The sequence below is a fragment of the Bubalus kerabau genome, chromosome 3 (genome assembly GCF_029407905.1).
Source record: "Bubalus kerabau isolate K-KA32 ecotype Philippines breed swamp buffalo chromosome 3, PCC_UOA_SB_1v2, whole genome shotgun sequence".
NCBI classification, from domain to species: domain Eukaryota; kingdom Metazoa; phylum Chordata; class Mammalia; order Artiodactyla; family Bovidae; genus Bubalus; species Bubalus kerabau.
Genome location: NC_073626.1, coordinates 150,210,644 through 150,236,080, shown reverse-complemented (window position 1 = coordinate 150,236,080; position 25,437 = coordinate 150,210,644). Strand labels below are relative to the sequence as shown.

General features: G+C 41.5%; 1 protein-coding gene across 2 annotated transcripts in view; it reads left to right on the top strand.

Moving 5' to 3' along the window:
• Positions 1 to 25,437, top strand: part of PLEKHM3 (pleckstrin homology domain containing M3) — a 226,327-nt gene that overhangs the window by 85,300 nt on the left and 115,590 nt on the right. For both annotated transcript variants that reach the window (XM_055573295.1, XM_055573296.1), the window contains exon 5: positions 13,412 to 13,605. In XM_055573295.1, the coding sequence (XP_055429270.1) occupies positions 13,412 to 13,605 (194 nt within the window). The remainder of the gene's footprint in view (positions 1 to 13,411; positions 13,606 to 25,437) is intronic.

Below are 25,437 nucleotides of genomic sequence, written 5' to 3'. Positions count from 1 at the left end.
GGAATCTCCACACTGTTCTCCATAGTGGCTGTACTAGTTTGCATTCCCACCAACAGTGTAAGAGGGTTCCCTTTTCTCCACACCCTCTCCAGCATTTATTATTTGTAGACTTTTGGATCGCAGCCATTCTGACTGGTGTGAAATGGTACCTCATGGTGGTTTTGATTTGCATTTCTCTGATAATGAGTGATGTTGAGCATCTTTTCATGTGTTTGTTAGCCATCTGTATGTCTTCTTTGGAGAAATGTCTATTTAGTTCTTTGGCCCATTTTGTGACTGGGTCATTTGTTTTTCTGGAGTTGAGCTGTAGGAGTTGCTTGTATATTTTTGAGATTAGTTGTTTGTCAGTTGCTTCATTTGCTATTATTTTTTCCCATTCTGAAGGCTGTCTTTTCACCTTGCTAATAGTTTCCTTTGATGTGCAGAAGCTTTTAAGGTTAATTAGGTCCCATTTGTTTATTTTTGCTTTTATTTCCAATATTCTGGGAGGTGGGTCATAGAGGATCCTGCTGTGATGTATGTCAGAGAGTGTTTTGCCTATATTCTCCTCTAGGAGTTTTATAGTTTCTGGTCTTACGTTTAGATCTTTAATCCATTTTGAGTTTATTTTGTGTATGGTGTTAGAAAGTGTTCTAGTTTCATTCTTTTACAAGTGGTTGACCAGATTTCCCAGCACCACTTGTTAAAGAGATTGTCTTTAATCCATTGTATATTCTTGCCTCCTTTGTCAAAGATAAGGTGTCCATATGTGCGTGGATTTATCTCTGGGCTTTCTATTTTGTTCCATTGATCTATATTTCTGTCTTTGTGCCAGTACCATACTGTCTTGATAACTGTGGCTTTGTAGTAGAGCCTGAAGTCAGACAGGTTGATTCCTCCAGTTCCATTCTTCTTTCTCAAGATCGCTTTGGCTATTTGAGGCTTTTTGTATTTCCATACAAATTGTGAAATTATTTGTTCTAGCTCTGTGAAGAATACTGTTGGTAGCTTGATAGGGATTGCATTGAATCTATAAATTGCCTTGGGTAGTATACTCATTTTCACTATATTGATTCTTCCAATCCATGAACATGGTATATTTCTCCATCTATTAGTGTCCTCTTTGATTTCTTTCACCAGTGTTTTATAGTTTTCTATATATAGGTCTTTAGTTTCTTTAGGTAGATATATTCCTAAGTATTTTATTCTTTCCGTTGCAATGGTGAATGGAATTGTTTCCTTAATTTCTCTTTCTGTTTTCTCATTATTAGTGTATAGGAATGCAAGGGATTTCTGGGTGTTGATTTTATATCCTGCAAGTTTACTATAGTCATTGATTAGTTCTGGTAATTTTCTGGTGGAGTCTTTAGGGTTTTCTATGTAGAGGATCATGTCATCTGCAAATAGTGAGAGTTTTACTTCTTCTTTTCCAATTTGGATTCCTTTTATTTCTTTTTCTGCTCTGATTGCTGTGGCCAACACTTCCAAAACTATGTTGAATAGTAATGGTGAAAGTGGGCACCCTTGTCTTGTTCCTGACTTTAGAGGAAATGCTTTCAATTTTTCACCATTGAGGATAATGTTTGCTGTGGGTTTGTCATATATAGCTTTTATTATGTTGAGGTATGTTCCTTCTATTCCTGCTTTCTGGAGAGTTTTGATCATAAATGGATGTTGAATTTTGTCAAAGGCTTTCTCTGCATCTATTGAGATAATCATATGGTTTTTATTTTTCAATTTGTTAATGTGGTGTATTACATTGATTGATTTGCAGATATTGAAGAATCCTTGCATGCCTGGGATAAAGCCCACTTGGTCATGGTGTATGATCTTTTTAATGTGTTGTTGGATTCTGATTGCTAGAATTTTGTTAAGGATTTTTGCATCTATGTTCATCAGTGATATTGGCCTGTACTTTTCTTTTTTTGTGGGATCTTTGTCAGGTTTTGGTATTAGGGTGATGGTGGCCTCATAGAATGAGTTTGGAAGTTTACCTTCCTCTGCAATTTTCTGGAAGAGTTTGAGCAGGATAGGTGTTAGCTCTTCTCTAAATTTTTGGTAGAATTCAGCTGTGAAGCCGTCTGGACCTGGGCTTTTGTTTGCTGGAAGATTTTTGATTACAGTTTTAACATCCGTGCTTGTGATGGGTCTGTTAAGATTTTCTATTTCTTCCTGGTCGAGTTTTGGAAAGTTGTACTTTTCTAAGAATTTGTCCATTTCTTCCACGTTGTCCATTTTATTGGCATATAATTGTTGATAGTAGTCTCTTATGATCCTTTGTATTTCTGTGTTGTCTGTTGTGATCTCTCCATTTTCGTTTCTAATTTTATTGATTTGATTTTTCTCCCTTTGTTTCTTGATGAGTCTGGCTAATGGTTTGTCAATTTTATTTATCCTTTCAAAGAACCAGCTTTTGGTTTTGTTGATTTTTGCTATGGTCTCTTTGGTTTCTTTTGCATTTATTTCTGCTCTAATTTTTAAGATTTCTTTCCTTCTACTAACCCTGGGGTTCTTCATTTCTTCCTTTTCTAGTTGCTTTAGGTGTAGAGTTAGGTTATTTATTTGACTTTTTTCTTGTTTCTTGAGGTGTGCCTGTATTGCTATGAACTTTCCCCTTAGGACTGCTTTTACTGTGTCCCACAGGTTTTGGGTTGTTGTGTTTTCATTTTCATTCGTTTCTATGCACATTTTGATTTCTTTTTTTATTTCTTCTGTGATTTGTTGGTTATTCAGTAGCGTGTTGTTCAGCCTCCATATGTGGAATTTTTAATAGTTTTTCTCCTGTAATTGAGATCTAATCTTACTGCATTGTGGTCAGAAAAGATGCTTGGAATGATTTCTATTTTTTTGAATTTACCAAGGCTAGCTTTATGGCCCAGGATGTGATCTATCCTGGAGAAGGTTCCATGTGTGCTTGAGAAAAAGGTGAAATTCCTTGTTTTGGGATGAAATGTCCTATAGATATCAATTAGGTCTAACTGGTCTATTGTATTGTTTAAAGTTTGTGTTTCCTTGTTAATTTTCTGTTTAGTTGATCTATCCATAGGTGTGAGTGGGGTATTAAAGTCTCCCACTATTATTGTGTTATTGTTAATCATCCACATGTCTTTAATCTGCCTCCTCCCTGAGGAGTCCTTCTCAGCATATGCCTCCTACTTCAAGGAGAAACTGAAGATTTGAATTCGAATACCTGCAAGCCTGCCTACATCTGTATCTGTCCTTACTGCCTCCCCTCCTGGGCTGGGAAGAAGAGCCCTTTCCCTCATTTAGAGATCCTCCTTCCACATGTGCTCCCGATACTTTTACCCATCTCAGGAATCCTGGCTCTTTGTTCCAGGGCCGATAGAAGAATGTCCTCCTTGATGAAACCTCCAATGCTTCCTGCTTTCCCCATCTGTGCTTTGTTAGTTACTCCCCATGGGCTTCCCTGGTGGTAAAGAATCCCAGTGGTAAAGAATCCGCCTGCAATGCAGGAGATGCAAGTTTGATCCCTGGGTCGGGAAGATCTTCTGGAGGAAGAAATGGCAACCCACTCCAGTGTTCTTTCCTGGAGAATTCCATGGACAGAGGAGCCTGGCGGGCTACAGTCCATGGGGTTGCAAAGAGTTGGACACAACTTAGCAACTAAACAATAAGAATTTCTCTCTGTGCCACCACAACACATGTGTGAATCTCTAGAATTGCACTTATTTAGGGGTTAATAGAAGCCAATGGCACCCCACTCCAGTACTCTTGCCTGGAAAATCCCATGGTTGGAGGAGCCTGGAAGGCTGCAGTCCATGGGGTCGCTGAGGGTTGGACAAGACTGAGCGACTTCACTTTCACTTTTCACTTTCATGAATTGGAAAAGGAAATGGCAACCCACTCCAATACTCTTGCCTGGAGAATCCCAGGGACAGGGGAGCCTGGTGGGCTGCCGTCTATGGGGTTGCACAGAGTCGGACACGACTGAAGCGACTTAGCAGCGGCAGCAGCAGCAGGAACTTTTGTTCAACAGGCCTTTATCAAAATCCTCTCTCTACCTCTAATTAGGTGCTTGACTGGTTGAGGCAAATAACTTGAACTTTCCTGAGCTTCCATTTCCTAATCTGTAGAATGAACCCAGACTACCTGGGTTCAAGTCTTAGCTTTGTCACTTAGTAGCTATCTGATTGGATTTCCCTGGTGGCTCAGATGGTAAAGAATTAGCCTGCAATGTAAAAAAAAAAAAAAAAAAAGAATTAGCCTGCAATGTGAGAGATCTGAATTTGATCCATACTTGGGTCAAGGAGATCCCCTGGAGGAGGAGGGCATGTCAACCCACTCCAGTATTCCTGTCTGGAGAATCCCCATGGATAGAGGAGCCTGGCGGGCTACAGTCCATGGGGTGGCAAAGAACTGGACACGACTGAGTGACTAAGCACATACACAATAGTAGGGATAGTCCCTACTTCTTAAGGTTACTATTTGCTTAAATGAATAATTCACAGAAAACATCTAGTGCTGTCTAGAATGTAAATAAGTGCTCAATTAATGCCAGCTTTTACAATGATTGAATATAAAATAACTCTAAATCTCTTTACCTGACATAAAGACATTTATGATCTCTAGTCCCAGCCTTTCTAGCCCTTCCATCCACTGCCTCCCACCCCTGAATCTCTTAAGAGCGTATGCCTTCCCATCACCCAGTCCTGCCGGGCTGTTTCACACCTCTTGTCTCCCTCTTGCCCTCATTCAAATCCTAAACCCAGCTTAAACGTTCTTTCCTCTCCTGATTCTTCCCTTCCCCTCTGTCACACAGAGTTGTCATTCTCTCCTCTGCATCTTGTACTTGACACTCTGAATACAGGCTATAAATATATTGGCCATGTGTGTAATAGATAAACATTTATTTCTAGGGCAAGAACGCTAGTTGAGTTTTCGGTTTGAACAGTTTAATCTCCTTGGAGCAGAGCTTTGACAGCTGAGATGTGTGTAGAGAGTGAGTGAGTGAGGCAGCCCCAACCCCGTGATCATTGAGGGCTTAGGCTGGTGGCACCTGCCCTCAGAATATGTGCTCATCAATGGAACTAAAGCAGTAAAGGTGACACTGAATGAGGAAAGTGAAAAACTCAGGCGTGGTTTAAGAACCCATGCAGTGGAGAAGGTCCAGGTCTGTTTGCAGTGAAGGCTGAAGCCCCCTGAAATCATCAATCCAGCCATTGCTCAGGCTTATTATAATTTTACTGTAAAGCAGATATTTTTGTGGTGGTGGTCCTTCAACTGACAAGGTTTGATTTTGAGAGGACAGGTAAGTAATAAGGTTATTAGGTACCACACTTCATCCAAGAGGAAAGTGTCTTTTGTGAGACCATTCCCTCCTAGGCTCTCAGCAGACAAGGGAAGATGTTTAAATCAAGAACAGAGCTGGTCGATTTTATCTGGATCATCTCTCACTGACATTAAGTAACTGTGTTCCATTTAGTCCAGTGTCTGTCTGTCTTTGCTCAAATGCTGGGATTTAACTTAATGTTCCTAATTGTGAGGATCAGTTCAAACCTATCAGTTTCCAAGACCAGACATCGTTCTGTTAGAGCTGCCTGCTCCCCCTAATTGCAAGTACGTGACTGGCTTGAATATCCATTTGAAAGAGTGAACAAATGGTTTTGCAGAGAGGAATGAAATCTGTCATCTTAAGCGCTTCCTTGTCTGCCCTGCAGAGTAATAATAATCCTAATTATTTTTAAAGCAGGATTTCATCTGTTTTCCAGTGTACATCCTGCAGATTGAATTGAGCTCCAGGATTACCTAGCAGCTAAATTCTATCCTCCAATTCTACAGCAATTTTTCTGATGAAATTGTTTTTGGACAATGGTGTTTCCTCTTACCCTCCCCCCTTTCAAAAATATCAAGCATGGCAAAGAGGTAGTAAGGAAATCAAACTTTGCCTGAACTCTTCCCAAATTGTGCTTTTAAAAAATATTTTTGTTTCCTAGCCTGAACATGCACATTCCATTTAGCTAGGGGTTTTCCATGTTACACAAACCATTTCCTATCTCTTCATCTTGAGAGGCATTCAAGGCAAGCTCTGCTGGCCTTGCAGAGCTGGAGAATAGTTCGCTGATGGGAAAAGCCACTTGTTCAGAGTCACTGGGAGATTTTGAGAACAAATTGTAATTAAACTTAAGATCTCTTGATTCCTCCTCCACTAGTCCACAGCGCCTATTTTAATAAGACCAAGAAGTGTTATGGTTGGAATTGATCTTCTTAAAACTTTGCCATGATTTTTCATAATGGAGATGGGGGAAAATGCTAGAAGGAAACCTTATACCAAAGCAATCAGTGGTTATTTTACTGTGATTATAGGTGGATTTTTTCCTCCCCTAATCTTTTCTGTTCTGTGAAAGTTGCTCAGTCATGTCCGACTCTTTGCAACCCCATGGACTATACAGTTATGGAATTCTCCAGGCCAGAATACTAGAGTGGGTAGCTTTTCCCTTCTCCAGGGGATCTTCCCAACCCACGGATTGAACCCAGGTCTCTGACATTGCAGGCGGATTCTTTACCAACTGAACTATTAGGGAAGCCTTCTCCTACTCTTTAGTCTCCAAATTTTTAGTAATGTGATTACATTATTTTTATTAGTTTATAAATTTTAACTGTCACATAGCTCTGTAGATTCTATTTCAGAAAATTTGTACTAGAAATTAACCTTTTTTTAATACCTGAGAATTATCATTATAAATATGAGTGTTCTAAATCTTGTAACCAATAACTTCAGTGTGGTTTAGCATGGTATGGGAGACTTCTTTCTGTAAGGAAATTACCTTGTACTACTATACTTTTATTCTTCTTTTTCTGAACATAATATACTTCCACATTTCGAGGTTCAAAAGTACAAAGGACATATACACATGGATAGTCTCCTTCCCTTCTCTTCCTCACACCCACCCTGTTCTTACCACAGGCAACCAAATCACTCCTTCCAGAGATATTTTACATATATGTGTTTTACACAAAAATGGCAATAGGTAATATAGTGTACATGCTGCTCTTAGAAAACATTCCATTTAGATCATAAAACTCTTCCTTGGGCTTTTTAAAAATAGCCATTCCATGTTCCATCATGAATTTAACACATCAACTTTCCAACTTGTTGATCAGCATTAAAGTTTTCTCAGTCTTTCTAATATGACAGTGATTCTGTGAATAACTTTATACATTATTTCGAATGTAAGTTCTTTGATTCATGAATGGGACTCTCTGTAGGTAACTTCCTAGACACAGTATGTACACCTGTGAGTTTGATAGATGTTGCCACATTGCTTTGCGTCGGGTTGTATGCTGTACTTTAATATCTCCTTGCAGGTCCTTCCTTCCCTTAGTACCAGGATGTCAGCTGTCACCTCTGCTGTCACTGAGCTGCCTCTAGCTGTCCTTCCCCTTTCCTACGTTATTAGTTCTAAATATGTTGTGAACTTAGAAACAAAGAATCAAACTGAGAGAAGTGTGTGGTTCAGAGTCACGGCCAGAGCCCTGTAAAGTACTCATTCATCTGTTGAACAAATGTTTACTGAACACTTACTGTGCTCACCATTCTAGGCGTTAGGACATGTGTTCCGCATCATGAATTTCAGGTGATAAAAGGCAGTAAACAAATGTACAAATAAGTGACTTCTAGATAAATGAAGTGTCATTGGACTTTAGTTTTGTTTTAGAGTTAAAGACACATGGAAACCCACACACCAGTGTACTGCCTCCTTAAATTATGGGTTCTTCTCCATTGGTAGCCCACTTGCTTTCTATGTGACTGGAGAGGAGAGAGGAACAGAACAGGAACTGGGATCTCCTCTTTTAAAGAGTGATGAACAGACAGTTGGTGGAGTTATTTAAAAAAGAACTGTGAATGTAAACAATGCTAACAAGCACAGAGCAGTGTATCCCCACATCTGAGTTTTGGCTCGAGATCTACCATGAGCTGACCACAGAGAAGTCATGTAAGTTCTCTGGACTCAATTTTCTATTAAGTGCAGGTAATGGTAGAGAAAGAGGTTCCTTCCTCCAGATGATGAGGGGAACCGTGGCTGACTCATTTCTCACCACCCCCTACCCCTCACTACAGTCTGCATGACATTAACCAGCTGCCCTGTCTGTAGCCAGATTGGTTGGAAAGTGGCTGGGTTCAGCAGGTTTTCTCTAGTGCTCCATGTCCCAGAGTTTTAATATGCTAACACGCTGCACTTCGAATCATCAAGAGAAGAATGTGGCATGTGACATATTTTTTGTCAGACCTCAGAGGGATCTTTTCTATATGACTGGTATTCCTTGGGACACAGGTTAAGAAAAAACTGAACTAGATTATCTGTTGTTGTTCAGTTGCTCAGTCGTGTCCAACTCTTTGAGACCCCATGGACTGCAGCATGCCAGGCTTCCCTGTCCCTCACCATCTTCCAGAGTTTGCTCAAACTCATCTCCATTGAGTCAGTGATGCCATCCAACCATATTGTCCTCTATCATCCGCTTCTCCTCCTGCCTTCAGTCTTTCCCAGCATCAGGGTCTTTTCTAATGAGTCAGGTATTCGGATCAGGTGGCCAAAGTATTGGAGCTTCAGCATCAGTCCTTCCAATGAATATTCAGGGTTGATTTCCTTTAAGATGGACTGGTTTGATCTCCTTGCTCTCCAAGGGTCTCTCAAGAGTCTTCTCCAGCACCACAGTTCGAAAACTTCAATTCTTTGGCACTCAAGTCTATTTTATCTGTACCTGTTATTGTTATTCTAAGATTATGTTCTCATCCATTTTACTCTGATCCATTTTCCTCCTTTAACAAAAACTAAAGTCCTCACCACCACCACATCATTCTCCTCCTCTCCAAATTGCTATCATTGGTCACCACATTGCTTTTGCCCCATCACATTATTACCCAGGACTGTTTTTGTGGGGGAACATACCAGGACACCATTTCAGAACCTCTCAGAATTACAGAAACCTGAATGACATTTGAGAATTTTTATTTTCAGAGGTACCTGTCACCAGCATAACAGAAGATGTATTATATTAAAATCTATACCAATGATGGTTAGCTTGTTAAAAGCAAATGACAAATATGCTTATTTATAAATACATATGTGTATCTAGCAGATTTGTCATTACTGGTTTATGGATAATTATAACCTGAACTGTGCTATTTTCTCCAACTCCTCCTGAGTATGAGATGGGGAGGAGACCTGCTTCTGCCTGGCCCTCCTCCTCCTCACCTCTCTCGAACCATGTTGACTGCAGGTCTGTGAAGAGAAAAAGTGTTAGTCGCTCAGCCATGTCCAGCTTTTTGCGACCCCATGTACTGTAGCCCACCAGGTCTCCTCTATCCATGGGATTTTCCAGGTGAAGAGAGAACCAGTTCACAAACTGCAACAAAACCACAGTTGCAGAATGAAGTTCTTACAGCTTAAACTATTCTAAAGTTAAAATATCTATGGAAAGAAACTGGTGTATTAATAATACTAATATTAACTAGTTAATATTAATAATACTAATATCATTAATAAATATTGTTTAGTAAGATACTAACAGGCCAATAGGTTGGAAAAATGAACTGTCAACCCTGTAAAAATTGCTTCTGATCTAAGTGGAGTAGGATCATGGAAAAGAATGCCAGCCTAAGCCATTCATTTTTTTTTTAAGTAAGGAATACTGGGCTTATCCTTTTGTACCTCTGAGGTGAGTTTTCGTATCAGAAACAGCACTCGGGTTTTTGATGTTTTTCGTAATTTGGTAGGCAAGAAGTAGGACAGTAGCTCTTGGCTCTTAAGTAGAATATATTTAGTGTTCCCTTATAGCTCATGAAATGGTTCTATTAATGAGAAAGAAACTTTCTCTCACATAAACTTCGTCACTTAAGAATATCATTGGCTTCCTTCCATAAGTAACTATGTATTTTTAGAAAAGCTTTGTAATTACAGTTGAGTTTGAAAGTAGAGTGCTCATACCAGAATAGAGGATGGTTTCAAATTTCGATCACTATATCCCCACTGATTTCCTATTTTGCAAAAATAGCATTTCATATGGAATTTTGAGTCCTCTCCCAAATTCCCTCACCGATGCAAGTGGTTGGTTCTCAAAAAATGAGCATGTGCTTTGCAGCCAAAAACAGCTCAGCATGGCAGGGCTTTATTTGTTCACATACTGAGGCTGCCGGGGTCATAGTATGCTCTGTATTCTCCACACTAGCTAGTAACTTCGGGAAACAGGGCCTTAGACTTTCTTGAGACTAGCTGTTTTTGTTTCTAGGGATTTCAGTGTATGAATGCAGATGTCAGTAGCTGCCATCCCATTTGTCTCACTGCTTTTACTGTCTCTGTAGAAGGCTCTTTTTTTTTTTCCCCACTCGGGCTTAAGTACCACCTGAAGAGAGAAGCCTTTTAAGGCCTGGGAGACTGGCCAGTGCCCTTTGTCCTTCTGTTCACCTACTAAAAGGTAGCATTGTTAACCTAATTCAGCAGGGCCCTGGCTCAGTATAAACACTGCTCAATAGAGCCAGAAAGACTAATTGAATTGTACAATACATCATTCTTCAGCAACAGTTTCAAGTGGATTGTACTTCATTTTCCAAAACACCATCCGTTTTTTCCTCATTTAAAATTTTTAAATATAGCAAATATTTAACCATTATAAACAAAACATTTGAACCCGGTTCTGTCTTTCCCTGCTGAACGGTGAGCTATGTGAGGGCAGGATCCTGCCCACTGTGGTCTCCACTGAGTGGCCAGACACCTGCTCTGGTGTCTGCCATGGATGTACCTGTGTCTCTAGACCTCAAAATGAGGCATTATTTAGCCCCATGAGCTGCTCTTTCCAGTCTGATTACATAGTCCAAGGTTTTGGCTGATTCTCGGTGCCGCTCTGTGAGCACCATCTGCAGAGACTGTTATCTTCTCTACTCTTTAACTGCAGGTTCCCAGAGGACCACACAACAGAACAGGCATCTCAAAAATTAATTGCTTCTATGATGAAAATGACTTTTATTAGAAAAAAGCATTGATGCTTTTCTTTTGCACCTCTATAATTACGTATTAACTTTATAATAAAGAACATGGTAATAGTGAATTTCATAAACATGTGTTTTAATCAACATATAATAACCGTACATTTAGTTACTGGGCTTCCCTAGTAACTCAGCTGGTAAAGAATTCACCTGCAATGCAGGAGACCCTAGTTTGATTCCTGGGTCAGGAAGATCTGCTGGAGAAGGGATAGGCTACCCACTCCAGAATTCTTGAGCTTCCCTGGTGGCTCAGCTGGTAAAGAATCCACCTGCAATGCAGGAGACCTGGGTTTGATCCCTGGGCTGGGAAAATTCCTTGGAGAAGGGAAAGGCTACCCACTCCAGTATTCTGGCCTGGAGAATTCCGTGGACTGTAAAGTCCATGGGGTTGCAAAGTGTCAGACACAACTGAGCAACTTTCACTTTCTTAGCACATGTACAGATTGATCGAGTTCATGGTTGTTTCTGCTTGTTGTCCCGTCCTTACCCACCTAGTGCATTTCTGTTTATCTTTCTAGACCTTGAGCCGGTGTCACCTGCTTTGCCAGGCCTGCCCTGGCTCCTAGCTCCCTTCTGCCAGCATGGTTGATGTCTCCCTCCTTCAAGCTCCCAGTGGACCTCATCCATGCTCCTTTGTGGTGGATGACTGGCTATGTGCTACATGTATATTTTTGTTTTAATTATTGGTCTATTATACTCAACAGCTGGAGAAGGCAATGGCACCCCAGTCTAGTACTCTTGCCTGGAAAATCCCACGGATGAAGGAGTCTGGTATCCTGCAGTCCATGGGGCCACGAAGAGTCGGACACGACTAAGCAACTTCACTTTCACTTTTCACTTTCATGCATTGGAAAAGGAAATGGCAAGCCACTCCAGTGTTCTTGCCTGGAGAATCCCAGGGACGGGGGAGCCTGGTGGGCTGCCGTCTATGGGGTCGCACAGAGTCAGACACGACTGAAGTGACTTAGCAGCAGCATACTCAACAGCGAATCCCAGGAGGTTAGGGAGCATACCCTGTTTATTATTCATCAGTACTCTTCTAGAGTGGGAACAGTGGATTTTCAGTTTTGTTAATGAGCAAAGTTGTTTGTTCTGTTTATGCTGAATTCCAGTCTTACTCCCAGTACTAGAGGGGTTCCAGTGGAAACTTTGTGGAAAGGTCCATGTCCTCATATCAGTGAATTGGTATGTAAAGATTCCCCCAAACCACCCACAGGTCATGCATTAGTTAAGCTGTAGCTCAGGTGTATTTTGGTTTTTTCTGTTTATCTCTACTGCCAAATGACACTTTAAAATCAGCTTTTATACTCTTAAACTCTTGGTGTTTACTGACAGAAGTGGTAATAGAGTTTGCTGCATCTATTGGCTAGAGTCAGCCCAAGTCCATGAGCGTGTGCTAAGTCGCTTCAGTCGTTTCCGGCTCTGCAATCCCATGGACTGTAGCCCACCAGGCTCCTCTGTCCGTGGGATTCTCCAGGCAAGAATACTGAAGTGGGTTGCCATGCCCTCCTCCAGGGGATCTTCCCAACCCAGGGATTGAGCCACCAATCTCCTGTGTCTCCTGCATTGGCAGGTGAATTCCTTACCACTAGTGCCACCTGGGAAGCCCCCAGCCCAAGTCTAGACCTTTACTAATAAAAGCAACTCTTTTCTGCTCACTAAAGTGTACGTTTGAGCTTGTTTTCTACGCACATTGTTCTGTATATAATATCCTTTTTTCCCCCTTTTTGGGAGATAGTCTTTCATTCCTTTCGATGTACATGGTTTACCTATCTTTTTAAAGTAACCTCTGTATAAAAATACTATAGAATATATGTACATATATATGCACATAGCTTTAGTTTTTAAAACCAGCATTGCTGTTAAAAGAGTCTTAATGAATTATTTTTTAAACTTTTTATTTTGAAATAATTGTAGATTCACAGGAAGTTGTATAGATAATGTAACACAGAGGGGTCCTATGTATCTTTCACCCACTTTGCCCACTGGGTGTAGCTTAAATAACTGTAATACATTTTTTAAAAACAACAGGAAATTGACATTGGTATACTGAGTCTGTATAGTTCTGTGTCATTTTATCATATGTGTGAAAGTGTTAGTCACTCAGTTGTGTCCAACTCCTTGCCACCCCATGGACTGTAGCCCACGAGGCTCCTCTGATCATGGGATTCTCCAGGGAATCACACAATCAAAAAACAGAGTTAATATATGTTGTAATTCCTTTCAATGCTCAGGTTGCTTTTACCAATTGAGTTTCTTGGGAGAGAGAAAGAAAAGCCACGTTTTATACTTAGTTACACTATGGGCTTTTTCATTTGGCTGTGTTCAGAAAATGATGTCATTTGGGGATTTAAGCTATGGTTCCTAGCTGGAGGAGGTGTGGAGAGCCGGGTGATGCGCCAGTGCTGATGGAGGAAGTTTCTCTCGTAGGTGTCTAAGCAGGCCAAAGAGTTCCTGGAGTACGTGTACGAGGAGCCCCTGATCGACATCCAGCAGCAGAACCCCATGCTGTACGGACACGCTGAGCCGCTGGCCACCGTGGTGCGGCTGCGGCAGCGGCTGAAGTCACTGCGAGCCTATTTGTTCAGCTGCCGGGCGGCGGTGGCCGAGGATCTGCGCCGCAGGTAAGAGTCATAAATGTCAGACAGCTCCGGTTTGTTTTTCTTTCCCGCCCCAGGAGGGTGGTTAGATGATCTCCGAGGGCCTTTACAACGTGAAGTAGCTGGAATTCTGTGGTTCTCCCTCAGGGCTCATCTCTGACTTTTTCCTCTGAGGGCCTCTGTCTGGTTGAGCCAAGCACAATGAAAATAATATCTCAGCGGAACTGAAGGCTTTTAACCCATGCATCGAGTTCCCACGACGGTGAAGACCTCTCTTTACCTATAGGTTAACTTGAGATAATATTCATGGAAATGTCTTCATTGATTGTAGCATCTTATAGTTTCTCCAATTTCAGTTCCTATTATCGTCAGTGAAAATAAGCATGTTTGAAATATTTCATAGCTCAAAAATATTTTTTTTCAATGAGAAATTAGTAAGTGGTTATTCAAATCTTATTTTATAGACAGAAACAGACTTGGTAAATGATACAGGCTGTAGAGCTAAAATTAAAATACATTAAAAAAAGAAAAACAACCCACCATAAAAAGGCTCAGGATTCTGCCTTTTCATGTTATCGTTGGCATAGGCTGCTTTTCCATAGGTTGGTTATGTCCAAGTTTATGGAACACACAAGTCCATACCAAGCTCAGAACCTTAACATAAAATTGAAGTTAAAAAATGTGCCTGCTCTCATCAAATTCCTTCTTTTACAGTTAGGTTTTATTGGCATTTAAATTCTCACCCTTGGTATACACAAACTAGCTTATACTTGAAAAAATTGTTGTTGGTGTTCATAAGTACCTAAACATATCTTTTAATTTTTTTTTTAATGGCAACTTGAAGGCATACATTAGTCATGGTTTTTGGAGGCAAGCGTATGTGAATAAGAAGCTTCGGAAAGTGATCGTTTGCTATTTGAAATCCAATTAATATCCGAAGAACCCCAGGCCTCTGAAGAAGATGTTTTGAAAAGAACTAAATGTAGATGGTAAAGGATATGTAATATCTAGACAAGCTCTCATAAAAGTAATAATGAAAAGGCAGCTGCGGTAGAGCGAAATGCCTCATGGTGGTAGCCATTCTTTCACCTGGTTGTTTTTCAGAAAACAGTAGAAAGTAGTCAAGATTTACTCTTGTAAAGTCTAGGCAAATCTTAATTTTAAAAAATCGGGGCTTTGCCTGAAAGGCAATAAAATTATGTGTTTCCAACAAATTTACCAACCAAGCTAGATACAAGATTTTTGACATTCAAAGTATGTTTGTTCTATTACTCTTAGTACCTTTTGGCTTTGCTCAAAGCTGGTTTTTCTTTGTGCTTTTATTTTTGAATAATGTTAAAATCTACACACAGAAATCTTGTTGAATACCTTTATGTTGTAATGTTTTGCTTTGGTTAAATATGCCAAATCTGGGCATGCATTTAGAAATTAAATAGGAGATCCTCTCTCCATATGGATGACTAAGCATACCTATGCTGTTCCAGCAATTTGGTGGCTTACCACCATGTACTACTACGCCTTATGGCCAGACCACCAGGAAAGGAATGGAAGTGCTAGAGAGAAGGCAGTCCTGGGGCTGTGAGAGTGAAAATAGGAGTCTTTTTTTCCCCCCTTCATTTCTCTTTCCTGGACTTGTTCATGACCATCATTCAGTGTAGGGCCTGGGAGACGGTGCGTGTTTAGTAAGTACTGAATGGATGGATGTAAGGAGGGATGGGTGATGAATGGATGTCTGTTACAGTGTCACTTTAGACCACTGAGCCATGGCTGGTAGCCCAGTTCGGAGGAAGCAGTCATCTTCAGATTATTCTTTTTCTCACTTCCCTGTCAGTTAGCACAGTGTTTGAACCTTCTGAAACCTTTAGAAATTGTTGTTGAATAAATGAACAGACCAAACCAGCACAAAAAAGATTTGGTTGGTTCTGTTTCTGGGACAGCTCTCAAATCTTTCCTTTGCTTTTCACTTCCAGTGCACTCCCCTGGTTCAGTCTCAGGACCATTACAGCATCCTTCTAACTAGTCTGTCACACTTGGGTTTCTTTCCTTTCCAACTGAACCTTCACATCAGACAAATTATTAAAGTGCAAGTATGGAATTAAAGATCTGCCCCAGTCTAACCCAGTATACACAAACACAAATAATTATTTAATTCTCCCCTCAGTACATTCTGTTGTGGGAATTAAATGGGTTTTTACAACTGAAGGGCTTACAGTAGTGCCTGTACACAGTAAATAATAAATACTATTATTATTAATACTGCTTCTTACCCTAGATTGTTCTTGTCTCTAGCTTTAAAAATCTTTGTTAAAAGAGTCCACTTAAAAGCCACCCCTGATGCTCTGTAACTGGAATCGGGCCCCTTCTCCTGCTACTCACTGTGTCTGGAGAGGGGTGAGCAAGAGGAAGTGGGTTGGAGAGCTAGTCTGGCACAGGGCCTGTGGTTTCTGGGTATGCGGTGCATACTTATCTGTGCATTTGTTGCATAAAAATGGGTGGAGCAAGAGGCTCCCTAAGACTTCCTAAGAGCAAAGAGTAAGATGATGATTCCTACAGAGCCCTAGAAGAGGTGCTATAATTTTTTTGTTGTTGTCTTAGTTTCTGTATATTTATATAATCTCTGAGGTTACCAAGCTCTCCAACCTGGCACAGAGAAAAGTACACCAGTAGCAAGCAGGACTCATAGCTTTGGGAGGGGGGTGGTTTTGGGGGGAGTTAAGAGCTTTTTTGGATTTATTTTAAAATATGACTGTTGAGTGAAATACATCTAAGGTTTTCTGGGATGTCCATACTTCTTACAGCTGGACCATGCTTATTCATTCTGCCTTCTTCAGTGTCTATAAAAATAACCATTTAACAGAGGGGATTGCCCCCCTCATGCTAAAATGACTGTCACCAGAAGCCATCTCTTACCTGTCTTTCACTTTTATACAGAATCTGACTTTTTAAAAACAAAATCAGTCACCAGTACCTTCAGCGACAATAAGCTTGTTCAAAAGCAGGATACTGAAGGTTTCCTTTGTTTCACCTGGGGTACCACCTCTAGAGTGGGGTTGGGGGGGAGTTTAGACAGTGAGAAGGACCTGCTGGGCACAACTAACCATACAGATCCTTGATAGAAACTAAAAGAGGGGGGAGTTGATGAGCAACAAGGGAACCAAAATAGAGCAAGGGAATCCAGTTCTTATCTAGTCGTAAAAGGCATTCTCTCCCTGCCTGGGTTTTACCTCCATATAAAAGTTGCCATTAATCTCCAGCAAGTAGGCCCAACATGCTGAAGACCTGTCAGTGCTGTATAAACAGAATAAAGCAAACTGTTAATATTGCTGTCGTGAGGAACCTGGAAACAGACTGATTAATCGTATGGGCGCTAGACCGCCAGGGAGCCAACTTTGGTCATCGCCTTATTAGGGAAGTCGCAGTTGGCTTTTAGGCCTGTCATTACGATGACCATCGGGTTTTTATCCTCACTGTTTTTGTTATTGTTGTTAAACGAACGCCTTGTTCTTGAACCCGAACTGCAAATCTTGACTGGCAGGGGTGATTAGTTTAGAAAAAGTCAGTGTCTTCCACGAAGTCTAAAATGTTTATAGTGCTGACAATTCACGGCCTCTGAGGACTCCCAGATGGCGACCCTGCTGGATCAGTTCAAGGTCTAGTTAACTTTTCACGAGAAGAATTATTTACAGTGTCCACATGTGGAGGTGCGTGAAGTACTCTGTGGAAAATCTTCGCACTGTCAGGATACATCCGGATGAGCAGCCGTTAAGGACATGTTCAGGAGAGACCCCGGGAAGAGCTGGGAAGGGCCTCCGGTCTGCACGCCGCGCTGAACACAGGAACGGTGGGATCCAAGCATAAATCAGAAGTCATAAACGGTCACCTCGGGACCAGGGTTGCCCGTAGACATGTTTTGTTTGGCCTTTCAGGGATGCTCCCACCAGGTTTTAAAGTTGCAAAATAGTAACAAATGTCTGACCGACTCAGTAGACATGAATTTGAGCAAACTCTGGGAGATAGTGAAGAAGAGCGAAGGCTGGTGTGCTGCAATCCATGGGGTCGCAAAGAGTGGGACATGACTTAGAGACTGAACAACAACAGCCGAAGCAAACCTTTAAATAATCAGGCCTCTTCATGCTCTCACAAAATAAAGCTCTCTGTTTCTGTTAGGAAATCAGAAGCTCTGAGTACACAAGTCTTCCCTCATTCCTGGATGTAGCAATCAGCATTACGTATTAGGCTCTCCACTTTGCCATAGTCTCTGCCCCTCCTGTTATCTCCCCAAACCCACTGACAATCGGTACATAATATGTTGCTGCCCTGCGTTTCTCATCCTCAGCCCATTTCACTTATTTGTGATGGTGAGATAACCATGATTTTATCAGTTAAAAAGTACTTTCCCATAAATATACTCTTTGGTCTTTACAACAGCCCTTCAAATGGGTAAGACATGGTATTTAGAAAGAATGGAAGGAACTATGACTCTGAGATGCTACGTGACTTGCCTGAGGTGACAGAGCTGGCAAGGAGCAGAGTTCACACTTGGAACCAGGCTTTCTGATGCTCAAATTGCTGCTGCTTTCCCAGGGGCATTTGCTGGTGGCAGTGATGTCCAGAAGTTTCTAGACTCTTCAGAGGAAGGAACCCCTTTTATTTCTCCTGAAGGCCTTCATTGAGGTTGTCTAGGAGAGTGTGAAGGCAGCGAGGTGGCAGACAGTAATGTCTCTTGTGTGGGAAGGTGCGATTGCCATACTCACTGCCAACGCTGGGCTTGGAGAGCAAGGCATGACTATTGGCTTAGCGCTAATGAGCACATTTTCCTCTAGGTTTGTGTTTTCCAGACCTTTCTGTTGCATAGATCTGTAAACCTAGAGGTGTCTATAGGGTTATCTTATCCATGTCTAAAATAAATATTACGATCTCTTTCTCACCATCATTTCATAAAAGAACATAATAATGCAAAAAAAAAAAAAGTGAACAGCAATCAAACAGCTTTTTAAAGTCAAATAGATTTAAAATTCAATCTACTATTCTTTTTTTGGTCTCATTTTGCCTTGGATTGCTGAAAAACATTGCCAGAGCAATACCAGTTGTTTGGACTAGCTTTTCAGAAATCCTGAATTAAGTCATATTTTTTCTCCTGAATGCTGAAGTGAAATTATCCAGTCCAAAGAAAGATATTACAGAAATCAATTGGTGGATGCCTGAGTGTTTCCCATTCTCTGTCATTAACAGATGATTGGGGTTTTGGGTGCCTGGTGAATGCAAAGTTCCTATTGTGATAAATATTTAAAACTAGTTTCTCTCCAACACTACTTGAAGCCAGTAGGCAATATTATGCCTGCCTTCCCAGTTACTTAGAGCACAATTGTGATGGTTCTGGGGGAACAGGTAGTCCTACTTGTTTGTTAAGTTTAGTTCTTTGCTTAGACCATTCTAAACAATTTGACAGCTTAACTTAGGATAAGCCACCTTTTGCTGTCTTCAGTCTCACATTTTATTTGAAATTATATCCAGAATTAGTTGTCACTGAAATACCAGCTTTATTGAACAGTGAGAAATTTCTATCATAAAAACCGGCATTTTTATTAACTTTGTCTAGCCTGCTGAATGCCAGAAAAATATGAGCGAATGTGTATATGTGTCTATCCTGTCAGACTGTCCTTGCCTCCTCTTCCTTCCAGCAAAATTCAGCAGCTTGCTCAGTTGCTCTTGCTTCAGTTGCTCTTAGCAACAGTCCCCAGAAATGTCATTTAATATACCAGATTTCCTTTCCCAATTCTTTGCTCCTTACCCCCAGGGAAAGCTGTCTGTCTGACTACTGAGTTCACTAGACAGGAAGCTTAGTCCAAAGGTTGAAACATCCTTTGGGTGTCCACTAGCATCTCAAACTTAATATGGTCAAAACTGAGCCAGTAGCCCCTCCCCCACTCCTGTTGCAAACTGCTCCTGCTGCAGAGCCCCCATCCGCCTTACTGGCACCTCCACCCATCCAGCTGTTCAGGCCAAACACCTTTCCCTCAGTTCTGAATCCAACCTACCAGCAAATCCTATCAGCGTCACCTTCAAAATATATCCACTCAAATTGAAATCGTCATAAAACCATCACTTCCCCTGCCACCCGCTAGGTCCAAGCCACTGTCACTGTCCCCTGGATTATCGTGGTAACTGGTCTCCCCCTTCAGTCTGTTCTTAAGACTACAGTTAGAGGTAATGTGTACATTAGATGATGTCACCCCTGACTCAGACTACCGGATAGCTTCACCTCTCTTCACCCAAGTAAAAGCCAAGGACGAGTATGGCTGGTTCCCCATCCCCTCTCTGCCCTCATCTCCCGATATGTGCCCCCTCCTTTACTCTGTTCCAATCAGACCAGCCTTGTTTAGTCCTTGAGCACAGCACACAGGCTCCCACGTGAGTTTCTGTGCTTGTTTTCCTCTTCCCCAAGATAACTTCCTTATCTCCCTTAGATCCATATGCAGTCATCATGTTCATGAGGCATCCTTGACCACTTTATTTGAAACTGCACCCGGCACCCTCCTTGACACACACACTTCATCTTTTTAGTCTCTGCTTATTACCACGTAATGTAGTGTTTTATATTGTCTGTCTCCCTCTCTGGTGCCACACATATGGCTGTGGAGGTCATGCTTTTCTCAGCCTGTATAGCCGTGCCCAGAGACCCTGTGCTCTCCACACTAGATGTAAGCTACGAAAGGTCATGGCTTTTTATCTGTTTTGTGGTCTTAGGCCCTGCTGTATCTCCAGAGCCTTGAACCATGCTGTGTGTGTGTGACTGTGTTAGTCACCCAGGCATGTCTGGCTCTTTGCGACCCCATGAACTATAGCCTGCCAGGCTCCTCTGTCCATGGAATTTTCCAGGCAAGAATACTGGAGTGGGTTGTCATTTCCTACTCCAGGTCATTTTCCCAACCCAGGGATGGAACCCAAGTCTCCTGCTTGGCAGGTAGATTCTTTACCACTGAGCCAAGGCTTCCCAGGTGGTACCAGTGGCAAAAAATCTGCCTGCCAATGCAGAGATGCCAGAGATTTGGGTTCAATCCCTGGGTCAGGAACATCCCTTGCGGAAGGAAATGGCTACCCACTCCAGTATTCTTGCTTAGAAAATTCCATGGACAGAGGAGCCTAGTGGGCTAGAGGCCATGGGGTCGTAAAGAGTTGGACGTGACTTAGCGACTAAAACCACCAACAGCAACCAGTATACATACTACTTTTAACCCAGTCATTTTGCTTAGTATATTGTGAACATCTTTTTATGCCAGTAAATATTTGTCTAAAGCATCATGAATCACTGAGTGAAAATGGTATTTTGATGCGTGAACATTCTGATGCACCCTCGATCTTAGAAGAAGTATGTGAGGATATTATTCAGTGTACCCAACAAAAGATTGCATGAGCTGAAAGAGATCATTTCATAGCAACAATTCCTCATCTCCCTACCTCCCAGTAAGTCAGACATATTAGGTAGAGGGATTATCTGTTACAGAGAGAAAAGATTGCATGCTCTTATGACTTGAATACACTTAATGTCTCCTCTGGCAGCCTCGTTCTTAAAACATAGTCTACACAGACTTGACTTGCTGTGTCTCTGAACTGAAAATGAGAAGTGTCTATAGCCAAAATCTAAGATCCAAACGTGCAACCAATCATTAGCCAAAATCTGGTTAATACTGAATTTTAGAAGGATGAGCCCATTTTAGCCACAATATTATCACTAAATTAGTCTCATTAAAGACCAGAGATTGTTAGCACTTCAAATTTATAAATAACACTTCTTTAAGCCCAGTAAATGAACACAGCTCTTTATGTTCTCTGTAAGATTTAATATTGGCTAGACTTTGTGGCTAGGTTTTGAGTTAGCTAGTTAAAAGTGTCTTTGGGGCTTTCCTCTCAACAGATTAGCTATGTGAATCTATCGAGACTCAAAACGTACTAAAACACAAAATGTGATTTTGATAGTTTTTGAAAGCAGCCATTCTCAGTCTCCTTCAAGAATTCCTTTTCCCTCGAATGACTCGAAGAACCAAGGTTTTCAAGTCAGCTAAGTGCCTCATCTCCTGAGCCCCTCCCCTCCCCTGGTTTTTCTCCAGAGATCTCATTCAGCAAATCATGTATATATGTGCTAGTATCAGCACTCTAAAAAGGAGCTACAGACTGTCTGCAAAACCATCATTCAAAACCAAGACATTAATAAACTTTGAGAAAGGAGCTCTATGCAGAACTATTTATTTATTGAGAAATCCATAGCAAGTTAAAAAGTGATTTTATCTTATTCTGAGATTAAATGAAATCTGTAGATTATAAAAAATCATTTTCTAAGAGATGACAAAAAAATAAAACTCCTGGCAGAAAAACTGTTATATTCTTGGAATTGTGGCATAACATAGGGATTTGAGCTAGGATCTATAATGTGATATAATTTGTCACTTTTATAATCAGACCCCAGAATAATAACAACGCAAATTACTTTCCAAGTATTTCTACTCCAGGGTTTAGATTGAAGAAACTTAGGCACAGTTTCTGAATGAACATGTAAAAGAGACCCTTTTTTCCCATACCTGTTTGCCAAGATATAATATCTGATGCAATCTTGCTATTTTTTCAACCAATGAGATTAGCAAAATGAAGTATCTAGAGAAATGATTGAGCTTGTTTCTTCCACATGGATGGCTATCGCAATATCTGCCTTTGATTTAAAATTGTTCTTCCATTAACTAGGAGCATGGCTGGACATAAGAGTCCTGTCCATATCCAGTCTAATGTAACTTATTTTGGGAACATTTGTAGCTCATATCAAGAACACCAAATTGCATCTCCCTGGGAATATTTCACCGTGCTTTTTGCCGATTTCAGTGTGGGTACGTGTGCCCTCCAAAGGAAAAATACTGCAACCCTTTCCATTCCATACAAATTACCTCACCTGGAGCGCTGACTCTTGGAAAACACAGTAATACTTCATGAATGAATGGTTTTCCTTTCTAAATTACTCCTTATGCACTTCTACACATAATCTTCGTTTAGATCATTATGGTTTAGAATCAGAGTTGGAGATTTTCCCTTGGTGGTGTTGTCTTTTTTATTGTGTATATCTGTATGTGTGTGTGTGTTTAAGAGAGAGTGTGATGGAGAGACAGACAGAGATACATGTGGAAGAAGGGAGGGAGATGAGTCTGTTTTTTACTTATTTATTTTTTAAATATTTATTTATTTGGCTGCTCTGGGTCTTAGCTGTGGCATGTGGAATCTACTTCCTTGACCAGGGCTCAAACCCAGGCCCTTATATTGGGAGAGTGGAGTCTTAGCCATTGGACCACCAGGGAAGTTCTAACTTATTTATTTTTAACTGGAGGATAATTGTCTTACATTATTGTGTTGGTTTCTGCCATATAGCAACATGAATCAGCCATAGGTATACGTATGTCCCCTCCCTCTTGGACCTCCCACTCACCTGCCACCCCATCCCACCCCTCTAGGTTGTCACAGAGCACCAGTTTTGAGCTCCCTGCATTATACAGCAAAATTTCACTGGCTATCTGATTTTATATGTGGTAATGTATATGTTTCAATGCTGCTGTCTCCATTCATCTCACCTGCTCCTTCCCCTCACCCTGTGTGAGATGAGTCTTTAAAGCATATCTGTTACATGTGTTAAGATATTTTCATTTTAATCATTGGGTTTTTAATGCCAGTTATGCAGCTCAAAGAACTGAGCTTTAGGGATATGGTGATATTACTAAATCTATTAAGTCCTGCAAAGGGTGTGCCTACTTCAGTGCCTGACTTAGTCCCTTTTCTTTCATGAGCATCAGGGCTCAGTGGAAACTGAGTTTAAGTCCTCAGAAATTAGTCAGGTTAAATGAGTCTTGATGTGTTTGACTCAGTGTCCTGGTACAAAATAGAAGAGGACTCCCAACTTGTTTTATATAGACTGCCTTTGATTTCATAGGCCATTATTTCTGCATTTTTAACCCCAAGTGCCACCTATATAATATAAGAGATCTGAATCATTCATGACCTTTTTTCCCTTTTAATCTTTTCTCACTTTTCTCATCAGAACGATCTGTAAATGAAGCCTGACTTACCTGCTCAGTATGTCAGGAAATTCTAAAGGTATAAAATAGAAGTAGTTGGCACGAGAAACAGTTGGGCTGGTTGGTTTTCATGATCCTTCAGCAGGTTTCTTCATTGTCCTTTGGTATCAGAGGACTTGACGGTGCCACCTGCCAGCGATGCAGTTTTCCCTCGGTCAGTGAGTGAGGCGTGGAGTTGACTCTCCTTATGAGGTTTGTCCTCTGGCTCTGGTGTCAGGACCATTACATTGGCATGAGCAGGGCCGTCCTCATGCTTAGCCTGCTGGTGAAATGCTGTCTGACCTGATGATGACTAGGCCTGCAGTACAGCGAGATCACTTTGCACAGAAAACCCTAAACACAGCTTCCTCACCAGAAAGCAAAGGCAGCACCCTCCTGCAGCAGAGGCCGTTTACCAAAGCACTGCCAAGTCAGACAACCTTCAGTTGATTTGTAGCTTTCCGTTCCTAGGATGTTGAAGTCTGAAGGGAACACTGGGGAAATTAGTAATTATGTTTTACATAAAGTCTTAGTAGAAACTTGAAGCATTTCAGTAAAGAAAAGAGTGTGTGTATGTACATGCACCCTCACACATGGCAAACATTCATTTGGAAGAGCTCCTAGTGCGGTCCATGTCCCATTTCCTCTAGGCCTTTCCAGGCTCAGGCTCTGTCATTTTTCCCACTTTTCTTTCTGTAGCTTCTGATTCTGCACTGGCTTCTTCAATATTAGCACGTGAATATGCCCAAGTGGCTTCCATCTCTAAGAAAAGAATCCTTTCTTAGTCCTGCATCCTTCTGTAGCTATGGCCCAGTTTCTCTCCTTTAAAGTGAGTTTCTTAAAAGAGTAATCCACAGCCCTTCGCCCCTCTGCAGTCTGGTGTCCTTCTTCCTCCTGAGGTCACTAATGAATTCCATTTTGCCAAATCTAGCAGGCACTTTTCAGGCCTTGTGAGTGTCTTTCCCGGGTTATTTGACCTCTCCGGGCCTCTGATGCCGTTGACCTTTTTTGTCCTTAAAATTCTCTCCTCCTTTGGCTTCCTGGATGTTGGCTCTTCTGCCTTTTCTCCTATCAGACTGCTCCTTTGCAGCTTTCTTCCTGCAGCTGTTCTTGGAACTGCTCTGCCGGCATGCAGTCTTTTCTGTTGCTCTAGTGTGTGCTGTCCTGGGTTGTTCCTCATTTTCATGTCTTCACCTGTGGGCGCACAGCTCTCCTCTCTGAATACGTGGATGACTCCACTTGGACATTCCACAGACAGTTCCAGACCTCTTCCCCGACAACTGAGCTTCCCTTTCTCCTCATGGGCAACTCCTCTTCCGTAGCCCCTGTGGCAGTGAATGGAATTTGCATTTACCACAAGCAGTGCCAGGCTCCTTCCTGGCTTCCGTTTCCTGGTAGTCTTCATGGCACGTGGATGGTACAGCAGAAATCTGTCTGTGGTAGGCTCCCTTTCTCTCCAACCCAAGGGCAACCATCTAAATTCTGTTCAGGGTCCCATCATTTCTCAGCTAGTTTACCCCAAATTTGTCCCATCTCTTTAGTCTCTCTCCCCTTCTGCTGTCAATGAACTTTTATAGGCACAAAGAATGAGTTTGAGCAAACTCCAGGAGATAGTGAAGGACAGGGGAGGCTGGTGTGCTGCGGTCCATGGGGTCGGACGCAACTTAGTGCCACCAGCAACAAGGCAGGCACAAATCTAATGCTGTCTTCCTCTTGCTTGAGGCACTCCTGTGGCACTCATCTCTCTGGGGGTAGGCTGTTCTCCAGG